General features: G+C 38.2%; 1 protein-coding gene across 3 annotated transcripts; it reads left to right on the forward strand.

Annotated features, from left to right (window-relative positions):
- The first annotated feature begins 4,209 nt into the window (after positions 1-4,209).
- On the forward strand, positions 4,210-17,785 carry LOC6563494 (box A-binding factor). 3 transcript variants are annotated; one of them, XM_032736746.2, is made up of 7 exons: positions 4,210-6,333; positions 12,167-12,599; positions 12,670-12,886; positions 14,583-14,773; positions 15,497-15,661; positions 15,726-15,870; positions 16,474-17,785. In XM_032736746.2, the coding sequence occupies exons 1-7, from the start codon at positions 4,370-4,372 to the stop codon at positions 16,806-16,808; spliced, it is 3,450 nt and encodes a 1,149-aa protein (XP_032592637.1). In that variant the 5' UTR covers positions 4,210-4,369; the 3' UTR covers positions 16,809-17,785. The 3 variants fall into 3 exon arrangements, with proteins under 3 accessions (XP_032592637.1, XP_032592636.1, XP_001989516.2); XM_032736745.2 differs by lacking the exon at positions 14,583-14,773 and adding an exon at positions 13,959-14,131 and having other exon boundaries at positions 4,218-6,333; positions 16,040-17,785; XM_001989480.3 differs by having other exon boundaries at positions 4,218-6,333; positions 16,040-17,785.
- Positions 17,786-17,832: the final 47 nt, after the last annotated feature.

A 17,832-nucleotide genomic window follows, 5' to 3' on the forward strand; every position in this document is an offset into this window, starting at 1 on the left:
GTGTGCTGTGAGTATCCAAGTTTTTATTTTATTTTTTTTTTAAATTTTTTTCTACTTTATGTTTTTGCCATAAACACGGGGCATCTGATATTTTCAAGATGGACTGTTCTACGCTGCGGCTCATTGACAGTTGCAATTCAAGTGTGAAACGCAGCACCTACCCACACACTTGCACACTCGCACACACAAGCACGCACGTATCCTTAAGGAACACAGCTCGCAGGTCTGTAATAAATCACATCATTAGCATCTCGCACTTGTGCTTGGCTGACATTCTTCAGGGCTCACTGATGATTTATGCTTAATGCTTTGGAAACTACTTTGCCCAGATTTGTTTGTTGACACGCACTCCTTTCAAGCTTGCCAACCCAAAACAGAGTTTTCAAAAATCTCAATCCCCAAGCCACACACAGACACACAAAGCCTTTAACCCTGACTTGAGCATTTATGCACTTGCAGCCACAATTTACATTCTGTTTTTTTGAGGTCATTTACCGTTATTAGCATTTGTGCTCAATGCATTTTTGTTTATAAGGCAATGTAAGGCAGGCGTTGCCTTATCGGGCCAAACAAAGCATGACGTTGCCAGTTGGGTGGGGTGTGGGGTTTGTTTTGGGGGGCGAAAGTTGTTGGTTGTTGTTGTCTAGTGTGAGAACTTTTGGTGTAGCATGTGGGTAAGCTTTTGGGGCGGCACTGTGCGACAGTTGTTAGGCAATGGCAGAAATAACCAAAGTTCAAAGTTTCAGTTTTAAATAAATGGGTATTTGATAGATTTTAGAACGTTTTTGCCCTGTGACAAAAATTTAACTTTTGCACATCCAAAGTTTGACACATATTTTAATGAAAATAGTCATACATGACAAATTCAATAAAAATATGAAATTAACCTTTTTCTTTTATTCATTTACACTCGAATAACTGTTTTCCATCCAATATATCTAATAAATTTGCACAAAAGTCTTTAAAATTGTCTTTGAACAACAATAAAGTTAAAATCTGTTGGATTTTGAATAGGTTTCTTTCTATATGTCATAATTTCACCATTTATAAAGTTAACTTGACATATACACAAATATGATTTGGAAAAATTGGAAAATATCGATAAATCCAAATTGGAATTCAACATTCTTACTGCAATTGAAAGCGTTAAAATATTTTCACTTACATACAAAAATTCATGCTTAAAGATGTTCAATTTACGAATTGATTAAGGCAAATTAACTTTTGTAAGTTGAATGTGTGATCAGATATACAGAATTTCGACTAGAAAGTATATTATAACTTTTAGTTTAACTGTTTAATTACGAGAATGAATTAAAATATATTTTTGGTACGGACATGCTTGAAACTCGTGTTAACATATTTGTGACGTCTACGCAAGGTTAAGGTTAAAGTTCAATATAAATCACTGCCACAAGCAACCTACGAGCACAATATTGAAAATGTGAAATACATACATTGTACATTGTACATACATACATATTTTGTATTTTTAATAAATTGGAAATTTGTTAATGAGGCTGAACGCTGAAGCAGTTCAAATCGAATAAATCTATGTGAAAAATATATATACACAAATATGATTTAAGGTTGCATATATACAGACCTACATACATACAGACATATATGATATGTAATGAGTCTATAGAGTCAATTATTTCAAAGTGTAAACAAAAATCGTACGTCGGCCTTTGGCATGTGTCCCAAGCATTAGTAAGAGTCAGCGAGATCGTGTTATCAGTAGAAAACATTTTAAATATGCATATACATTTTTTTGTACTTTTTTGGAATTTTTTTAAATTTTGATTTTCTATATTAATACACAGTATGAGTCTTTAATTGCCACAGAGGTTAACTGAAATCAGAGACACGTCGGACTGAATGGGACGGCGACCCACTTGAGAGTCGCCTACTTTTTAGTTTGGCATCGTAAAAATGTTGTCGAAATGTCCAAACAGATCGTTGGTGCCGCCTATTCAAATATCGATAAAAATGCCATTAAAATCCGTAGGGGCTGACGAGATCTTTTACGACTCTGCCTCGTCCTGGTTCAAATATAACAATTTTTTAATCAGCAATTAGAACAGTGCTCAAGTACATAGACGCGTTGTCCTCATCCAAACAAGATTTTATTTTTACGACTTTTCGACAACATTTTGGCGCGTCGTCTCGGGAATTGGCGAAAGAGAGTGGCACAAGTGAAAGACTTTCCTCTTCTCCTCCACTGAAGTGTGCTCGGCTACGTTCAACGATTTTATTTTCTCACGGCGCCTTTCGCCCTGTCTCCAGCTCCCGAGCATGTCCTTGTCGCGGCTTATGAAATTCTACACGCGTCTCGCACGATGCTCTATTTTATGTTTCTGTATTGATGAGCATGAAAATGTTTCGTATACTGCGCATGTTGTTTAAAATATTGAAAAATTTCATTTTCATTTTCGATTCTCGCTCTCGGTTCCACACATTATGATTTTACGCATAATTTGAAAGAGTTGCCACAAAACTTTCCCATGTTATTATCCGAAACGAAATTAATGACTGAATGCCGATCGCAAATCATATATATATAGATATATTTTTACATACATACTAAGGATTGTATATTCAGTTACGTTTAAATTAAAAACAAAATCAGTGTTAAAGAGGCGGCTTGAAGAAGATTTTTAATACAAACACTGAAGAAAAAAGTATTTTAGTCCAAATGGCAGATGAATAATATAAAAATATATATACATTATTTTAAATATTTGAATTAAAAATTGTAAAATGTACAGTTTGTATGTTATTCACTTTATTACAACAAATAATCTTTTGTGATATTTTTGAAAATTTATTACGAAACAAAAATTAAGTGAGTAAATATTTAATTTGTGATAATTTAAGAACAATTAAGGATCTTAGTTTGCTAAGTTTTCATTTGGAATATTTTCTATTTGCAGTAACTTATGAATTTTATTTAAATTATTGCATCTCACTTAACTCCTCTTTCAGATACTTTCCATAAGTATGCAAATCGTAATTGTTTTACGAGTGTAAGCAATAAAAAATTAAAAAATGTTCAAATATATATGATCAAAAGAAAAATACAGACTAACTTGCTTTTAAAAGTACATAAATGTATGGTATATACTTTAATAATGGAGACTTTTATTTAAATCTTTTGCTGTGTGTTTAAATAATTGATTTGTTTAGTTATTTAGTGATGGGTGTAGATAATGTGTACAACCATTATAGAATATATTAAAATAAATTAAATTTTATTATCTATACACTGGCTGAAACTGTTGCAGACACATTTGGTTGAATTGTTTTTAATTTTTAAACCTACTTATACAATACGAGTGGTATGCCATGCACTTCCAAGTATGTACATACATACCATCTACATATATACATATGTATATGGACAGAGTAATACTCGCTGCTGGCAACAGCCAACCACAACAACGACATTTAAAATCAACAACAACAATCGAGCTACACTTAAAAAGTAACAATACAAAAATTGCTTCGGCAGGCCTGGCTTGGTCTGCCTCCCTCTGTGCGATGTGTTCAGAGTTTGAGAGGCGTTGCTTAAAACTGACGCGTTGAGTGAACGAGCTAAAGAGAGGGACAGAGAGAGCAAGTGGCAAGGCGTCCTATGGTACGACGAATGTGCGATAAGGTCGGTTGCCTGCCGACAACCGCAGGCCAAACCAACAACAGCAACAACAACAACAGCGATATTCGAAGAGAGTGCGAACGAAAACAATGAGCAGAACAACGAACATCGAAGAGAGCAAATAAATGAGAGGGAAAGAGAGTCAATGTGAAACGGCGAGTGTAGTTCTGTAATTGTGTTGCTGCTGCTGTTGTTGTTTTGTTGACTTGTGCTGCTGTTGGGCGCAGGCATTAGAAGCTGTAGAGAAAATAGAAACATGCATAATGATTATGAAAATAATATAACGGCATGTAGAGCAAACCAGGCAAAGTGCAAAGCACAAAATGTAATTGTATGAATGGAAAGAGCGTGAAACAGGCGAGAGAGTTTTGGGATGTTGCTTTGATTTGCTTTGTGCTTATTCCGCTATACAGACAGACAGACATATGTATGTATGTATGTATAAATATGTACATATGCATGTTCGTAGTGGCGTTTTAAAAACACTTTTTAATATGATTTTTGTTCGTTTCGAAATTAAGCGTGTGCTCGAGCTCAGTTTGTATAAAAAACGCGCCGGACTCGGACACGTACGGTAATCAGCGCGGATCATTTACAACTTGTGCGAGGAGCTTGCCTACAAAAATATTCGATTCATAAGGCTTGAATGCTTAGCGCTGCGATCGAGTGTGCTTACGCGACTGTATACAGTACAGTGAGCTTTGGCTAACTATGACCAAGACTAGCAAGGCGAAGGAAAAAGTTAAGAGTAGTAGTGCCGCAATGCCGCGCGTTCCGAGCAATTTACTGGCGAATGCCGCCAAAATGAAGATCACCAAAGCGCTGGCCAATGCCAAGAAGCAAGCAGTGCAAAAAGGCGCTGGCGACAAGGCAACAGGATCAAATGCAGCTGCAGCAGCTACAGCAGCAACAACAGCAGTAGCAACAGCAGCTTACACTCACCAGGCGGTCGTTGTGAAAGAGACGGCAATAGAGGCAGCGCAGGAGAACGGCGCCGCTCAAAGGCAGCAAGCAGCGACGACGACGACGTCGCCGTCAGCGTCATCGTTGTCGTTGTCGCCGCTTGCCACAGCGAATTTATCGTCGACATTTGAGTCGAAGGCTCATAGATCAGTTGCCAGCGAAACACCGAAGCAAGCGGTTACCAGCGCAACAACAGCAACAGCAGCAGCAACAATTGCAAATTCAACGATCGCTTTTGCTTATGATGAAAATAACGTAGCTTGTGACGTCACTAGCAAAACTGTTGCAGACGAAACGGCTAATAACAATCCACATAAAGTCGAGCTAAAATCCGAATGCGAAACGAAACTAGTTGAAGAGACAGCAACAGGAACAGAAACAACAACAACAACAGCAGCGAGCGATAAATATTACAAAATCGTTGATAAGTGTAAAAGTGAGATAAGTGATGAAAACACAATAGCAACAACAACAGCAACATCAGCTATTTTGCCGGCTGCAGTGATAAATAGTAATCAGCAAAGCGACGCGAGTGAAAGTGTTGACAACAAAATCAAAAGTGAAACAAACGTGCAAGAACAAACTACGACTGCAACTGCGACAGCAGCAACAACAGTTGAATTGCCGTTGCATTATCGGGGCTTAAACAATTCGGTGATTATAGCCAACTATGCACATCAGCAGCAGCAACAAGCAGAACAACAACAGCAGCAGCAACAAATTTACGAGCAGCAACAGTATCTGCAACAGCAATTGCTAAGCCAACAGCAGCAACAGCAACATCAGCAACAGCAACAAGAGCATCACGCCAGCTGGTTGGCCTACAACAATTGCGCTTACGATTTAACTAGCAGCAGCAGCAGTGCAGCAACAGCAGCAGCCGCGGCAGCCGCAGCAGCAGCCACACAACAGGATAAAACTGAATTATATGCACTGGCTGCCTCACAGCAACTTTTGGCTCATTTTCCCTATCACAATCATCCCCACGCCCTTTTGTACGAGCAGCAACAGCAGCAACCGCAGAGTGCCAACAGCAACAGCAGCACGGATCCCATAATGCGCAACAATTTTACGCTGTACAGCGTATATGGCGGTGGAGGAGGAGGAGGAGGTGGTGGCGTTGGCAGCGCCATCACACCCACCACACACGAGCAACAGCAGCTGCAACAACATGTTGCCGCTGTGGCAACAGCAGCAGCAGCCAATTCAGTCATTGCGCACACAACGCACGCCCAAACGCCGAACATCGATGAGGTGATTCAGGATACACTGAAAGACGAGTGCTTCGAGGAGAATCATGGCACCAGCTATCATATGCTGACCGCTGTCTCCGATATGCATGTGTTGAAGGACGCAAATGCAACCATTTACTCCATGTCGCACGATCAGTTGCTGCAACAGCACCAGCAGCAACAGCAGCAGCAGCATCAACAGCATCTGCAACATCATCATCATTTGCAGCAGCAACATTCGCATCATCATTCGCAGCAGCAACACCATAACAACAACAATTCGGCCAGTTCGGTGGGCGGTGATTCGCCGTCGCCTTCGCACACGCTTGCCGCCGCCCATGCCAGCGATGTGGCAACGCTGCAGAGCTTTACCCAATTAACAAGTGCGCCACCCAGCAGTGGTTTGCATCGCGATAGTTATGGCAGCCTCTCGCCAGGCAGCTATTTCAGCACACAGCTCAGCCCAGTGCTGCAGACCAGGTGAGTGTTATCCAATACCACCCGACCCAAGCCCCCCTACGACTCTACCCCGAAAATGAGCTCATTATTAACCCCCACCTCGCACGTGCCTTTCGGTGAAAAACGCAGTGTCGCTTCGACGATTCGCACAACCAAAAGTCATGATCAGCGATCGTTGTTGTCGTCAGTTTCTGAATCATGTGTTTCATTTTGTTATATTTTTCACTCTACCCATTCAAAATGCTAAAAGAGTGGGCATAATAATGTTGCGAAAATGTATGTAGCAGTAACAGAAGAAGATATCTCGAATACATAAACATAATAACAATACAACTCTAAATCAAAATATACTTAAGTTAATGCTTTAATTATTAGTCAATTTAAAAGAGCAAATTGTATAACAATTGGGCAAATAATATAAAAGTTGCCTAAAAAACGAAATTCTTTCACGGTTTGAAGTAGAAAGAAAGACAATATAGTCAAATATTTTATTATTTTGGTATTTATAACTGTGTAAAGCGTATCTGCTTAGTCGAGCACTCAAACTTTGTTTGTTTTTTGGCTTGTCTGACTTTGATTTTTGTTACGTTTCTCTAATAACGGCACAAATGTCTCAATTATTGCTCTTGTTGTTTGCGCCTGCCTTAGACTTTGCCCCAGTCCCCCAGCTACATATACCAAACCTCCATACACACATACATTGAATACATACACATACACGCACACACATACATATACACGTACATATTCAATATTTGTAGTACATTCATCTATTGCATTCTCAGGTGGTTTGCATACAACGTATGTGTATGCATTTACCTATGTGTTTAATACAAACTATTAAGCTGCTCTATAATACATACATGCTTAAAAATATACACATACATATACATATGAATGTATGTATTTGTGTATGTAAGTATGTATGTATATAAATGTGCATTCCGTTGGGCAGCAAAAAATCTGTTCCCTGTTACATCTTTCACCGGTTTACTGACTTTGGAATGTTTTTCAACATTTGTTTTTATACAGTTGTTTTTAATTTTGGATTCTTCAAACGGATTTTCAGAGCTCGGGAACTAGACAATCAAGATAAATATAACCTAAATAAATATACAATTTTTAAAGATAGAATTTGAATAGTGCAATAAAATCAAATATATTTTTCTAACTATGATTTCTGTACTTAAAAATTGCTGAAATGCTTTAATTTCATATATCTGAAGCTATGAGTAATATTTTCTTTCGTGGTTTCTTATAGTAAAATAATATACATAAGAAGAAACGTGATTAAAACTGTTTCTTTGGGTTTCTCCCTTGCAACATTATATAACTATTATTTCTTTATGAAAGGAGGCTGAATGATTTACTATAATTACATTTTACATTGATTTTTCGTGAATTTAACACCATATGCATATATTACTTTTTTAAATGTTGTTAAGTGGTTGTAATTGAAAAGATCGTAACTAAATTGCAAATTATGCAATAGAATGCATTTTCTGCCTTACAGAAGAATTTCCAAGGTACACTTTGATTACTTGTAATGTTCCTACATTAAGCACGATCAAAATAAACAACTCACAGTAAACGTTTTATTTGTATGTATTTCTATACAAATACGTTTACAATTTCGCATTGCGGACTTTTAGAGACGCGCCTTTCCAGTCATTCAGTGTTTCCTCCCGAAAAAAAAGAAATACAAAGGCAAGCAAAATATCATAAACGATTGCTCCGATTTCATAAACAAAAACAAAAAACATGCAGTGTGTTAATTGCGGGTATTAGTGACTTTGGGGAAACATTTGAGCTGAGTTGCTCAGCAGTGCTGAGTCATGAGACTGCCCCCAAGTTGCACACACAAACACACATTTATGTTTTTCATTGTTGACTGAATTATATATTTGGGGCGGTACAAACACACATGTTACTATTTTCCTCGCTTGACTAAAACTGAGGCCCTTAGAATGTGGCCAAAAGAAAGACGTTAGTACTCATGCTGGCTAAGCGGCCTGTGCCATCAACACGTGTTCAAGTTTCGGGCCACGCACGTGCCACACTAAAAATTGTGGCATATGCCAAAAGAGGGGCAAGGCCCGCATTAGCCGGCTACATAATAAAACCAAACTAGTAAACCTGCACCCAACAAACAAATGCATATTCAAATGCCACAAACTGCAATGAAAGCGCATTTTTCCAACTTGTTCGGCATATATTCGGTTGCAAACTGTTTGAGTGTGAGGATACCGCCGGTGAGGGGGGACCCCGAATGTCGTAGTACTCGTAGTACTTACTGCCTCTGGCTGGGACTTGGACTCAAACTCGGACTCGGATTGGGGGTAATTCAAAGCCACCTTCTGACATAGAAAACTGACACACACAGCTTCAAATAAAGCGATGGCTCAACTTCGCAGGGTTGTCGTCATTGCCACTCAATACTGACTCAGCGCTCTCCAGCTGAGCTGCTCTCTTGGCAACTCTGGCGGCGACGAGCCTCTAAGATTCGGCGATCCCCACAAAAAAAACCCACTTGGACCCGCACAATGCGAGCGACGCGTAGAATATATTTGGGTCCGTTTTTTTTTGTTTGTATTTCGCTATTATTTTTGCATTTTAAATTTTTATTTTTTTATTTCTGTTGTCGTTGAAGTTCTAATTGAAAACGTGTTTTGCATACTTGCAATTACATGAAATTAGCCATAACAAAACTTACTTGGCATTACTCGAACAATATATGTTTTTAGGTACATATAATACTGAAAATCATGGAATATTAATACGAGTACACCATAATTGATTGCCTGTCCACCCACTGCACCACCCACCAACCAACCCGTTGTTCATTTGGCCAGCTCATTTTGCATATCTGCTGTGCTTTGCGTCTTGCACTTTTGGCTCTTAGTACATAGCGTCTCTGTGTACGCCGGACAGACCGGACGGAGTGCGGCTGGGTGACGAGTTCGTGTATGTGACTTTTGGCCAGTTTTTTGTGCAGAAACCAGAAGCAGATGTGAGATACGGCGGCAAGCTCACATATTCCACATGGAAAACAAGAAGACTTCGCGAAATACTCACCTGCAGCAAACAGCAGCAATACATAGCAACATCAACTGCAGCAACAGCAAGAGCAATAACAACAACAGCAGCAGCAGCAATTAACCGAACACTGATTAAATAATATCGTGCATTTTTATTGTCTTGGCACTTCCTATGTACCAAGAACGTTGCCAAACAGAGTGCGACATCTCAAGCTACCTATGTGTGTGTGTTTGGGCATATATACAATAGTCATTCTTATATGCCAAGATGTGTCATGCTTTTTTAGTTGCATTCGTTGTCTTTGTGATTGTTGTTATCTGCGCGGTTGTGGTGTAGTTACCAATAATTGGTCTTAACTGAAATGATTTAGATACAATTCTGAATATGTGTGGTTTATACATATCTCACAACTATTTAATATATGCTTTGATAAAGCATATAAGTACCTTAGCTTAGCTAGAATGTAGTATTAATAATGATTATCTGCGCCTTAAAATCCAGTTTAGTATATTCATATATATTTGAACTAAACAAAGAGCTAAGCCAAATTCGACATTGTGGCAGGTTCAGTGTAGTCTAATCTCTCAATTTTTATGTTGATTAAACTTGTATTCGAATATGTAATGTATATATAATCAAATCAAAGAGTTTAGTTGATTGAGATAAAGTTCTTATTTTTGAAGTTGATTACACTTGACATGTAACTAACTAATTTAAAGTTTTCTAATGATTTAATTATTTATATATCAGCATCAGGAATTTTTTTATCATATGGATTCTATAAGAAATACAACTTTTAATGGCTTACATCTGGCATATTTAAGGTTATTTGTGTGATTTTTTTGCCAGTTTATCTTATATTATTCCAGCTCTGAACATCGCTGTTAAGTTGTATCATATACGGAATATATCCATACGAGTATATTACATTCTAAGGGGACTTTGTAGCGGTTAATTAATTTGTAAGTTTTATATTTCCCAAGCCAATGTTTTTTTGTATATATATATATATATGTATATATATTCATATTCATATTCATATTTTACCAACTGAAAGCGCATCTTGCTTAGATTTCGCTCTTACTACTAGCAGGCAGGCAGGCAGCAGCAGCAGCAGCAGCAGCAGCAACAACAACAACAACAACAACAACAACAACAACAACAACAACAACAACAGCAACAAATAAGTGGCAACAGCGCAGCAGCGACGCTGACAGCGACAAAAGCGTCAACTGCAACTGACATAAAACTAAACCCGACTCAAGTCATTATGCAAACGCGCGTGCCCCGTTTCGGTTGTTGTATCGTCTGCCCACTTTACTGTATTTTGGAAAAGAAGCATAAAAAATCTTACGTTTTTTTTTGTTTTTGATTTTTCGGTTTTTCGTAATTCCTTTTCGCGACTGTGCCTGACCTTAGCGTGGTCAACGAGGCTATTCAGCTAGACGTCATCGATTTGAGTTCACAAAAAATAATAACAGTATTTGAGTTCTCAGTTGAAAGGGTTGTAAAAGACAATGGAGACTATGATTTACACTGATATTCAATTGTTTTCATGTGCAAAATAACAATAATCCATGTGCATTATTTAAAGCAACTCTGTTGCTTTGAACATCTGTTCTATTTGTGTGTGTGTGCGTAAAAGTTTAAATCCTTGTGCAGGACTCCGAATACCGTTCGTATTCTGTAGCTCTCGATATAGATTGTATATGCAACTGCCACGCTTCGAACACAACAACTTCCGATCTTTAACTGGCCACAAGATCCACAACAGACAATTTTGCAACTTTGCAGTTTTTGTCTGCCTCATCGGGGATTTGCTTATGCCCTAATAAGGCCCGAAAATAAAAATAAAAGAAATTGCCACATGCTGCGGCCAAGTGTAGCGCAAATATTTGCACAGGCTACCGTTGAAGCAGCTTTGCGGGGAATTCGAGTCGCATAAACAAAAAAAGCTGCAACACTTTTATTTTTAATTAAAACTTTTATGTGCACACACATACACACACATACACACACACGCAAACGTTCAATTACACACACACGAGCACTCACTCACACACCCACACATACATATATACGCATACACAGCTCCTTATAAACATGCCAAAAGTTGACGCTGGTGGTCTAGCAACAACAACAACAGCAAGAACAACACAAGCAGAATTCTGTAATGTAAACAATGCAAGGCAATGTTAATAGCAGTTTCATTTTACAAAAGCCGCCAAGCGTCGTAGTAGTAACAGCAACAGTTGGCATCGCTGAAGCAGCTGTAAGAAAAACGCTAACAAAACGCGCCCAATGATAAGCGCGCGATTGTAAACGCGCTTCAAAAATAAGTTCATTAAAACAACGTTGATAAAAATTTCGCATAAGCAAATAAAATATACTTTCAACATGTTTTTCTCCAATTATAATAATATGTATTTGAAAAACTATTGTTATAGGTAAAACATACTAAGTTAATAAAAAACGCACCGTAAGAACGCGCTGAAAATTATAACTTTTAAGCACTTTTAATTTAATTATTTAAATCGAATTTCCAAGAATTTGAAATATTTTATACAAACAGCACATTTTAATTTACACACGTTATATTTTTGTAAAATATATTATTTATTTTTATATTTTAATTGATAGAATTTTCAAACAAAAATAAATATATTTAATTCGTTATTTTTGATTTTATGAGAGGTTGAATTTACTCTTCAATCTACGCATTATAATTTGAGGGCGACTCTAGTAAATATTAAATCTACGAATTAATTACTAAAATGAATTATTTAATAATTAAATTATATATTTCTTTTTGCAGCTCTGTCTATGCAAGTCCTTTGCTCGCATCGACCGCCAATGGCTTGCAGTATGGCATGCCAACGGTGTCCTCGCCCACCCTCACACACGCCCAGCTTCAGCAGCAACATCACCAACAGCACCAACAGCAGCAGCAACAGCAACATCATCAGCATCACAATTCGACGAGCAGCAGTCCTGGTCCAGTGGGCCAGCTCCACACGAGTGGCTCGACTGCAGCAGGACACAGCTCGCTGCTGGACGATGGCTATGGATCGCCAAAGAGTAGCCATAGTGGCAACGGCGGCGCAAGTGGGGGTGGTGGCACTTTGCCAGCCTTCCAGCGCATTGCGCCGACCAGCGGTGCTGCTGGTTATGGGAATGGCGTGGCCAATGGCTCTGGCAGTGGTGCCGAACGTGCTGGCTACGCATCGCTGCCCAATTACCGCACACATGTAAGTCAAGTCCACAGAAAAGTCCAGTTGTCCAGCAATTTTTCACTGTTTTTATGTTTCGATTCCTTAGGGCGATGCCTGGAGTACTCATTATGAACAAATGAGCTATACGCCCAGTGCCAACAGCCAAGGGCAGTTGGGTGGCAACGCTGGTGGTGCAGCGGTTACAAATGTGATACGCAATGGACGCGTTGTTGCCGCAGCCGCAGCCGCTGCTGCTGTCGATGGTGCCGCCAACGCTGTCGATCCTGCGCGGGCGTTCCTCGCATCGGCATCGCTAACAGCAAGTAAGTGTGGCATATATACGTATGTCTATATAAATAAATCCTAGGTCTAGTTTAGCATACATTTGTCTGCCGTGTGGCCACAAATCGAGCTCACATTCAACTCAAGCTGGTTTCTTAGGTAGAATTTCACACTCAAACAGTTGTCCTGGCCGGCTCTACTATATGTTTGCATATTTCAGTTATTTGCATAGTCTATGCAAACCGCACTTGGGCAAAAGAACTGCTTCCAACTGGCTGCCTCTTCATTAAAATAGAAATACAGGCTGAGAACTAACGATCTGTGTGCAAATAAAAATTCACATATTTATTTAGTCAAGAAACAGTTCGAGTAGCCCATTGGAAATTAAACAATTGTCGTAGCACTAGAATCATATAAGAGCCAATTTTTATGTTTTACTTTTATTACTATTGAAATTGATTCATTTAATCACGCCAAATTAAATCCTAGATATCCAATATTGTTTTTTTTTTTCTAGAAATCAGCTTAAATTTAAAACTGTCGTAGTAAGGATTACGAAATTTCTATACGAATAGTCCTCTTAATGCAGACAAATTGTATATTTATATCAAAATTTGACCTTGAAATATATATTCTCTTATAACAAAACTAGGACCTTTCATAAGGTTAATAATTATTTTTTAAAGCCCACACAATAAGAACAAACGTCTAAGTTATTCGTAAGTGATTTATTTTTTGAAGTATTGTTTTTTAAACACATACATTTCTATATTTAAGCATAACGTATAATAAATTCAATTAATTTTTTTTTTTATCAATTCTTGAACAAAATGATCAAACCAAAAACAAAACAAACAACACAACAAACAGTATAATACAATAAAATAATAATACAAATAATAATAATGTGAACAAATAAAACGCAATTGAAAATGTTTTTCACACACACACACACATACAACAACAAAAAATTACATAACTACATGTTTAAACATAAACGTAAAAACGAAAAAAAACATTAAAAAGACAATACTCTTTAACATTGCAAAACCAAAACAAAAATATCAATATCAATACAAATTTCGATTTTTCTTAATACTTAAATTCCCAAAGCATTACTCGATGCCGATTTTTTCACTGAGGGGCGAGAATGTGTCAATTGTGGTGCGATTTCAACCCCATTATGGCGACGCGATAACACGGGACACTATTTATGCAATGCATGCGGCTTGTATCATAAAATGAACGGCATGAATCGACCACTTATTAAACAGCCTAGAAGATTGGTAAATGTCAACAGCAACAACAACAATTACAAGTACTACCAACTAACAAAAAAAAAAAAAAAATCAAATCAAATTTGCTTTTGTGTGGAACAAAATTTTTCCAAAATGTTATTAGAGAGCGAAATCAAGCAAGATCTTGAACAATGGGCTATAAGAACTTATAGAAATCCGCCAGCCAGACTGCAGTTGCGTGCAACGTTCTCGCTTCAATCATTGAAATCAAACCTGAACCATTATAATATGGAACCAAGAAATGCATAAAGAGAAAATTAATTGAATTTATTATATTAGTCAAGCGCAAATTACATAGTTTTGTATGCCTGAACAAAAACAACAACAACTACAAAAACTAAAAAAAAAAAAAAAAAAAAAAAAAAAAAAAAAAACTAAAACATAAAACAAACAAAACCGCTTTTCTTCATTACAACAAATTCTAATTGCATTATTACAGTGGCCGCTGAATCAGGCGGGGATTTCTATAAGACCTTCCCATTTAACGTGAACGCCGGTAGCCGCATTAAGGCCACAATAAATGCCAACAGCGCTGCCGGTGCCGGCGCAGGCTCAACGTCAGCGACAACGTCGTCAGTGACTTCAACGGCGCTCGACGAGCACGTTAGTCGCGCCAATTCGAGACGCTTGGTAGGTCGTCCATTAATTACGAATAGTAGTAGTAGCCAACCAAACCAAACCAAATCAAACCAACCAAACCAACAAACCAAACCAAACAAACCTGCAAGCCAAACCAATCAACTAAAACCTGCAACTAACATGCCAATCACAATTATTACCAATTACTAATTGCAACTAAATCCACAATAACTAATAGTTCAACTCAGTTGTTAGTACAAATATTTCCAAACTAACATTATTCAACTATTATTATTAAATTTCTATTTAATATTGTTGCCAGTAATTCATAGAAACGCTGTTCATTAGATAACTCTGAACTTTTCTTGGATAAAACATTTAAAATATCAACAAATTTAAGAAATAATTTTTCAGATCTGGTTAGATCGGCAATGATTTTAACATAATCTTTGCTTTTCATATCAAATAGGATTAAAAATATAAATGTAAAAACGAATTCTGTCTGCTTCGTCCAGTCAGGCTTGATCTAACACTTAATATCCATAACATCTATATAGTTTTTTAAATAACTAATACAGATATTAACAAATTTTAAATTGTTTGGTTTATTTAATTTGGTACCCGTTGAGCAAGAGACCCACCCCTTCCTTACCCCTAAAAAAATATTGTTCCACATCAAAAGCAAAAGTGAAACACTCACAAAACTCATAAAGCAAAACACACACGCACACACACATACTAATATACACACTATTGTTGCACAAATGTTTACAGAGCGCCTCTCGACGTGCTGGCATGTCCTGTTCCAATTGCCAGACGAGTTACACATCGCTGTGGCGCCGCAATCCTGGCGGCGAGCCCGTCTGCAATGCCTGCGGCCTTTACTTCAAGCTGCACAATGTGGTGCGTCCGCTGACCATGAAAAAGGACACCATACAGGTGAGTTGTACCTTGCAAGAAGTTTTAAGTCTCTGAACTGAATCTCTTAATTAACTGTGAACAGAAACGCAAACGTAAACCGAAGGGCACCAAGAGTGAAAAGTCGAAAAAGATGCGCTCTTCGCAGACGGCAGCCTTGGTTGCCACAAATACCAATGCCTGCCACAATGTGAACATGCAACAACAGCAAATGTCGGATGTCAATGATGGTGAGTTCTAAAGTATTCAAATTGCAATTTGCGGATTTGAATTCATTTTCTCTCACTCACATAGTTTTTTGTATTTGCGCGCATGCCTAATTTGTGATGTCTGCTTTCTCTCTCTCTCTCTCCCTGCATGTTGTTAACACACACACACACCTATACATCAATACATCAGAAATGAAACCACTCGCATATATGTCATACGCATCGCAGCAACAGCAACAGCTACAGCAGCAACAGCAACTAAACATTGAGCAACATTCATCAGCGGCCAGCTCGCCGCAATGCATGGCTTCCTCCTCATTATCACCCAATGCAGCATCTCAACAACAACAACAACAACTGCAACAGCAGCAGCAGCAGCAACAGCTTTGTGCTGGTTTGGACATGTCGCCTGCATCCTCCTATCAAATGTCGCCCATTAACATGCAACAGCAGCAGCAGCATCAGCAGCAGCAATCATGCAGCATGCAGCATTCACCTAGCACGCCCACATCAGCCATGTCACATTCCATTTATTCCACACCATCGCCTACACAGCTTAACAACAACAATTCACTATTTAATCACAACAACAATAACAATGAGAATAACAAACAAATTATACAGAAATATCTACAAGCTCAACCAATGCGCAACACCAACGATCAACAATTATTGGCACAGCAGCAACTTATGCACCTGATGCCGAACTCCATTACGGCGGCAGCAGCAGCAGCAGCGGCGGCGGCCATGAACACGGCAATCAAATCGGAGTCGGCCTCCAACAGCAACAACAGCAACAACAGCAGCAGCAACAGCAAGCAATTAAGTGCCACAACAACAGCAACAACACCGACCACGGCATCGAGCACACTATCCTCACTGAGTCACAATCGCAGCAACATTATCAGCCTGCAAAATCCCTATCAACAGCTTGGTCAGACGGAGATGCCCTTGTGTAAATCGGCGCTAAGCGGACGCACCTCATCCCCCTACTATCATCTAGCTGAGGAGGAGCAACCGGCCATTATAAAACTGGAGCAGTTGGATCACCAACAGCACCAGCAGCAGCAACAACAACATCAACAACAACAGCAGCAGCAACATGATGAAATGTTACTAAGTCGCTCAACATCAATTGATGAGCACTACGAACTGGCCGCCTATCATCGCCAGCAGCAACTGCAGCAGCAACACACTCTACAGCAACAACACGATCAACAGATTGCCAGCTATGCGTTACACGCTGCTGCACAGCAGCAACTGCATGAATTTGAACGCAAATATGGCGTTGAGCGCGAGACAATTGTTAAAATGGAGTAAATGTCAGTTGATGCTGATTGTCATGACCAAAGATATTGTTGTTACATAAATCTCACAGCTCCAAAGAAACTTTTAATCATTTTTAGTTTAGAAATTTCAATTGCGTATACCAATAGTTCTCTAAGAACTTGCAACAACTTGCCTATAAAACCACCAAAACCAAAAAAAAAAAAAAATAATAAAAAAGAACGCACTCGTTTTGTACATAAATTTAAGCAAATTGAATTGATATTCCCATAAGCTATTCTGTAAAGACGCCCCCCGAACTACTAGGGTTTTGTTATTTAAAATATTAGCTTAATTTTTAGCGAAATGCCTGCAGCATGATATTTTCTTGTTGTTGGATTTTTGTTGTTACGCCCCCAATACTATTTTCTGTTATGGATATGAATAACACATGAGATTTCTTACCATCAAATTCCAATTAGATTCTTAAGTTATTTTTTTATTAATAAGCAATAATGAAAATATGAAGTAAAACAATTATCTCATGCAATTTAGTTAGTAACTTATAACATTTTATGTATTTAAGGCTAAATTAAGTCTTAGTCTCGTACAACTTTTTACTTCATTTTGCAATATTATTATTATTATTTTTGAACAAATAAACGACAAGTATCCAAAATGTATGATCTCATTTATTCGTAGCTAGGAATTTTTCAG

This window comes from Drosophila grimshawi, unplaced genomic scaffold (genome assembly GCF_018153295.1).
Source record: "Drosophila grimshawi isolate 15287-2541.00 unplaced genomic scaffold, ASM1815329v1 contig_311, whole genome shotgun sequence".
NCBI lineage: Eukaryota > Metazoa > Arthropoda > Insecta > Diptera > Drosophilidae > Drosophila > Drosophila grimshawi.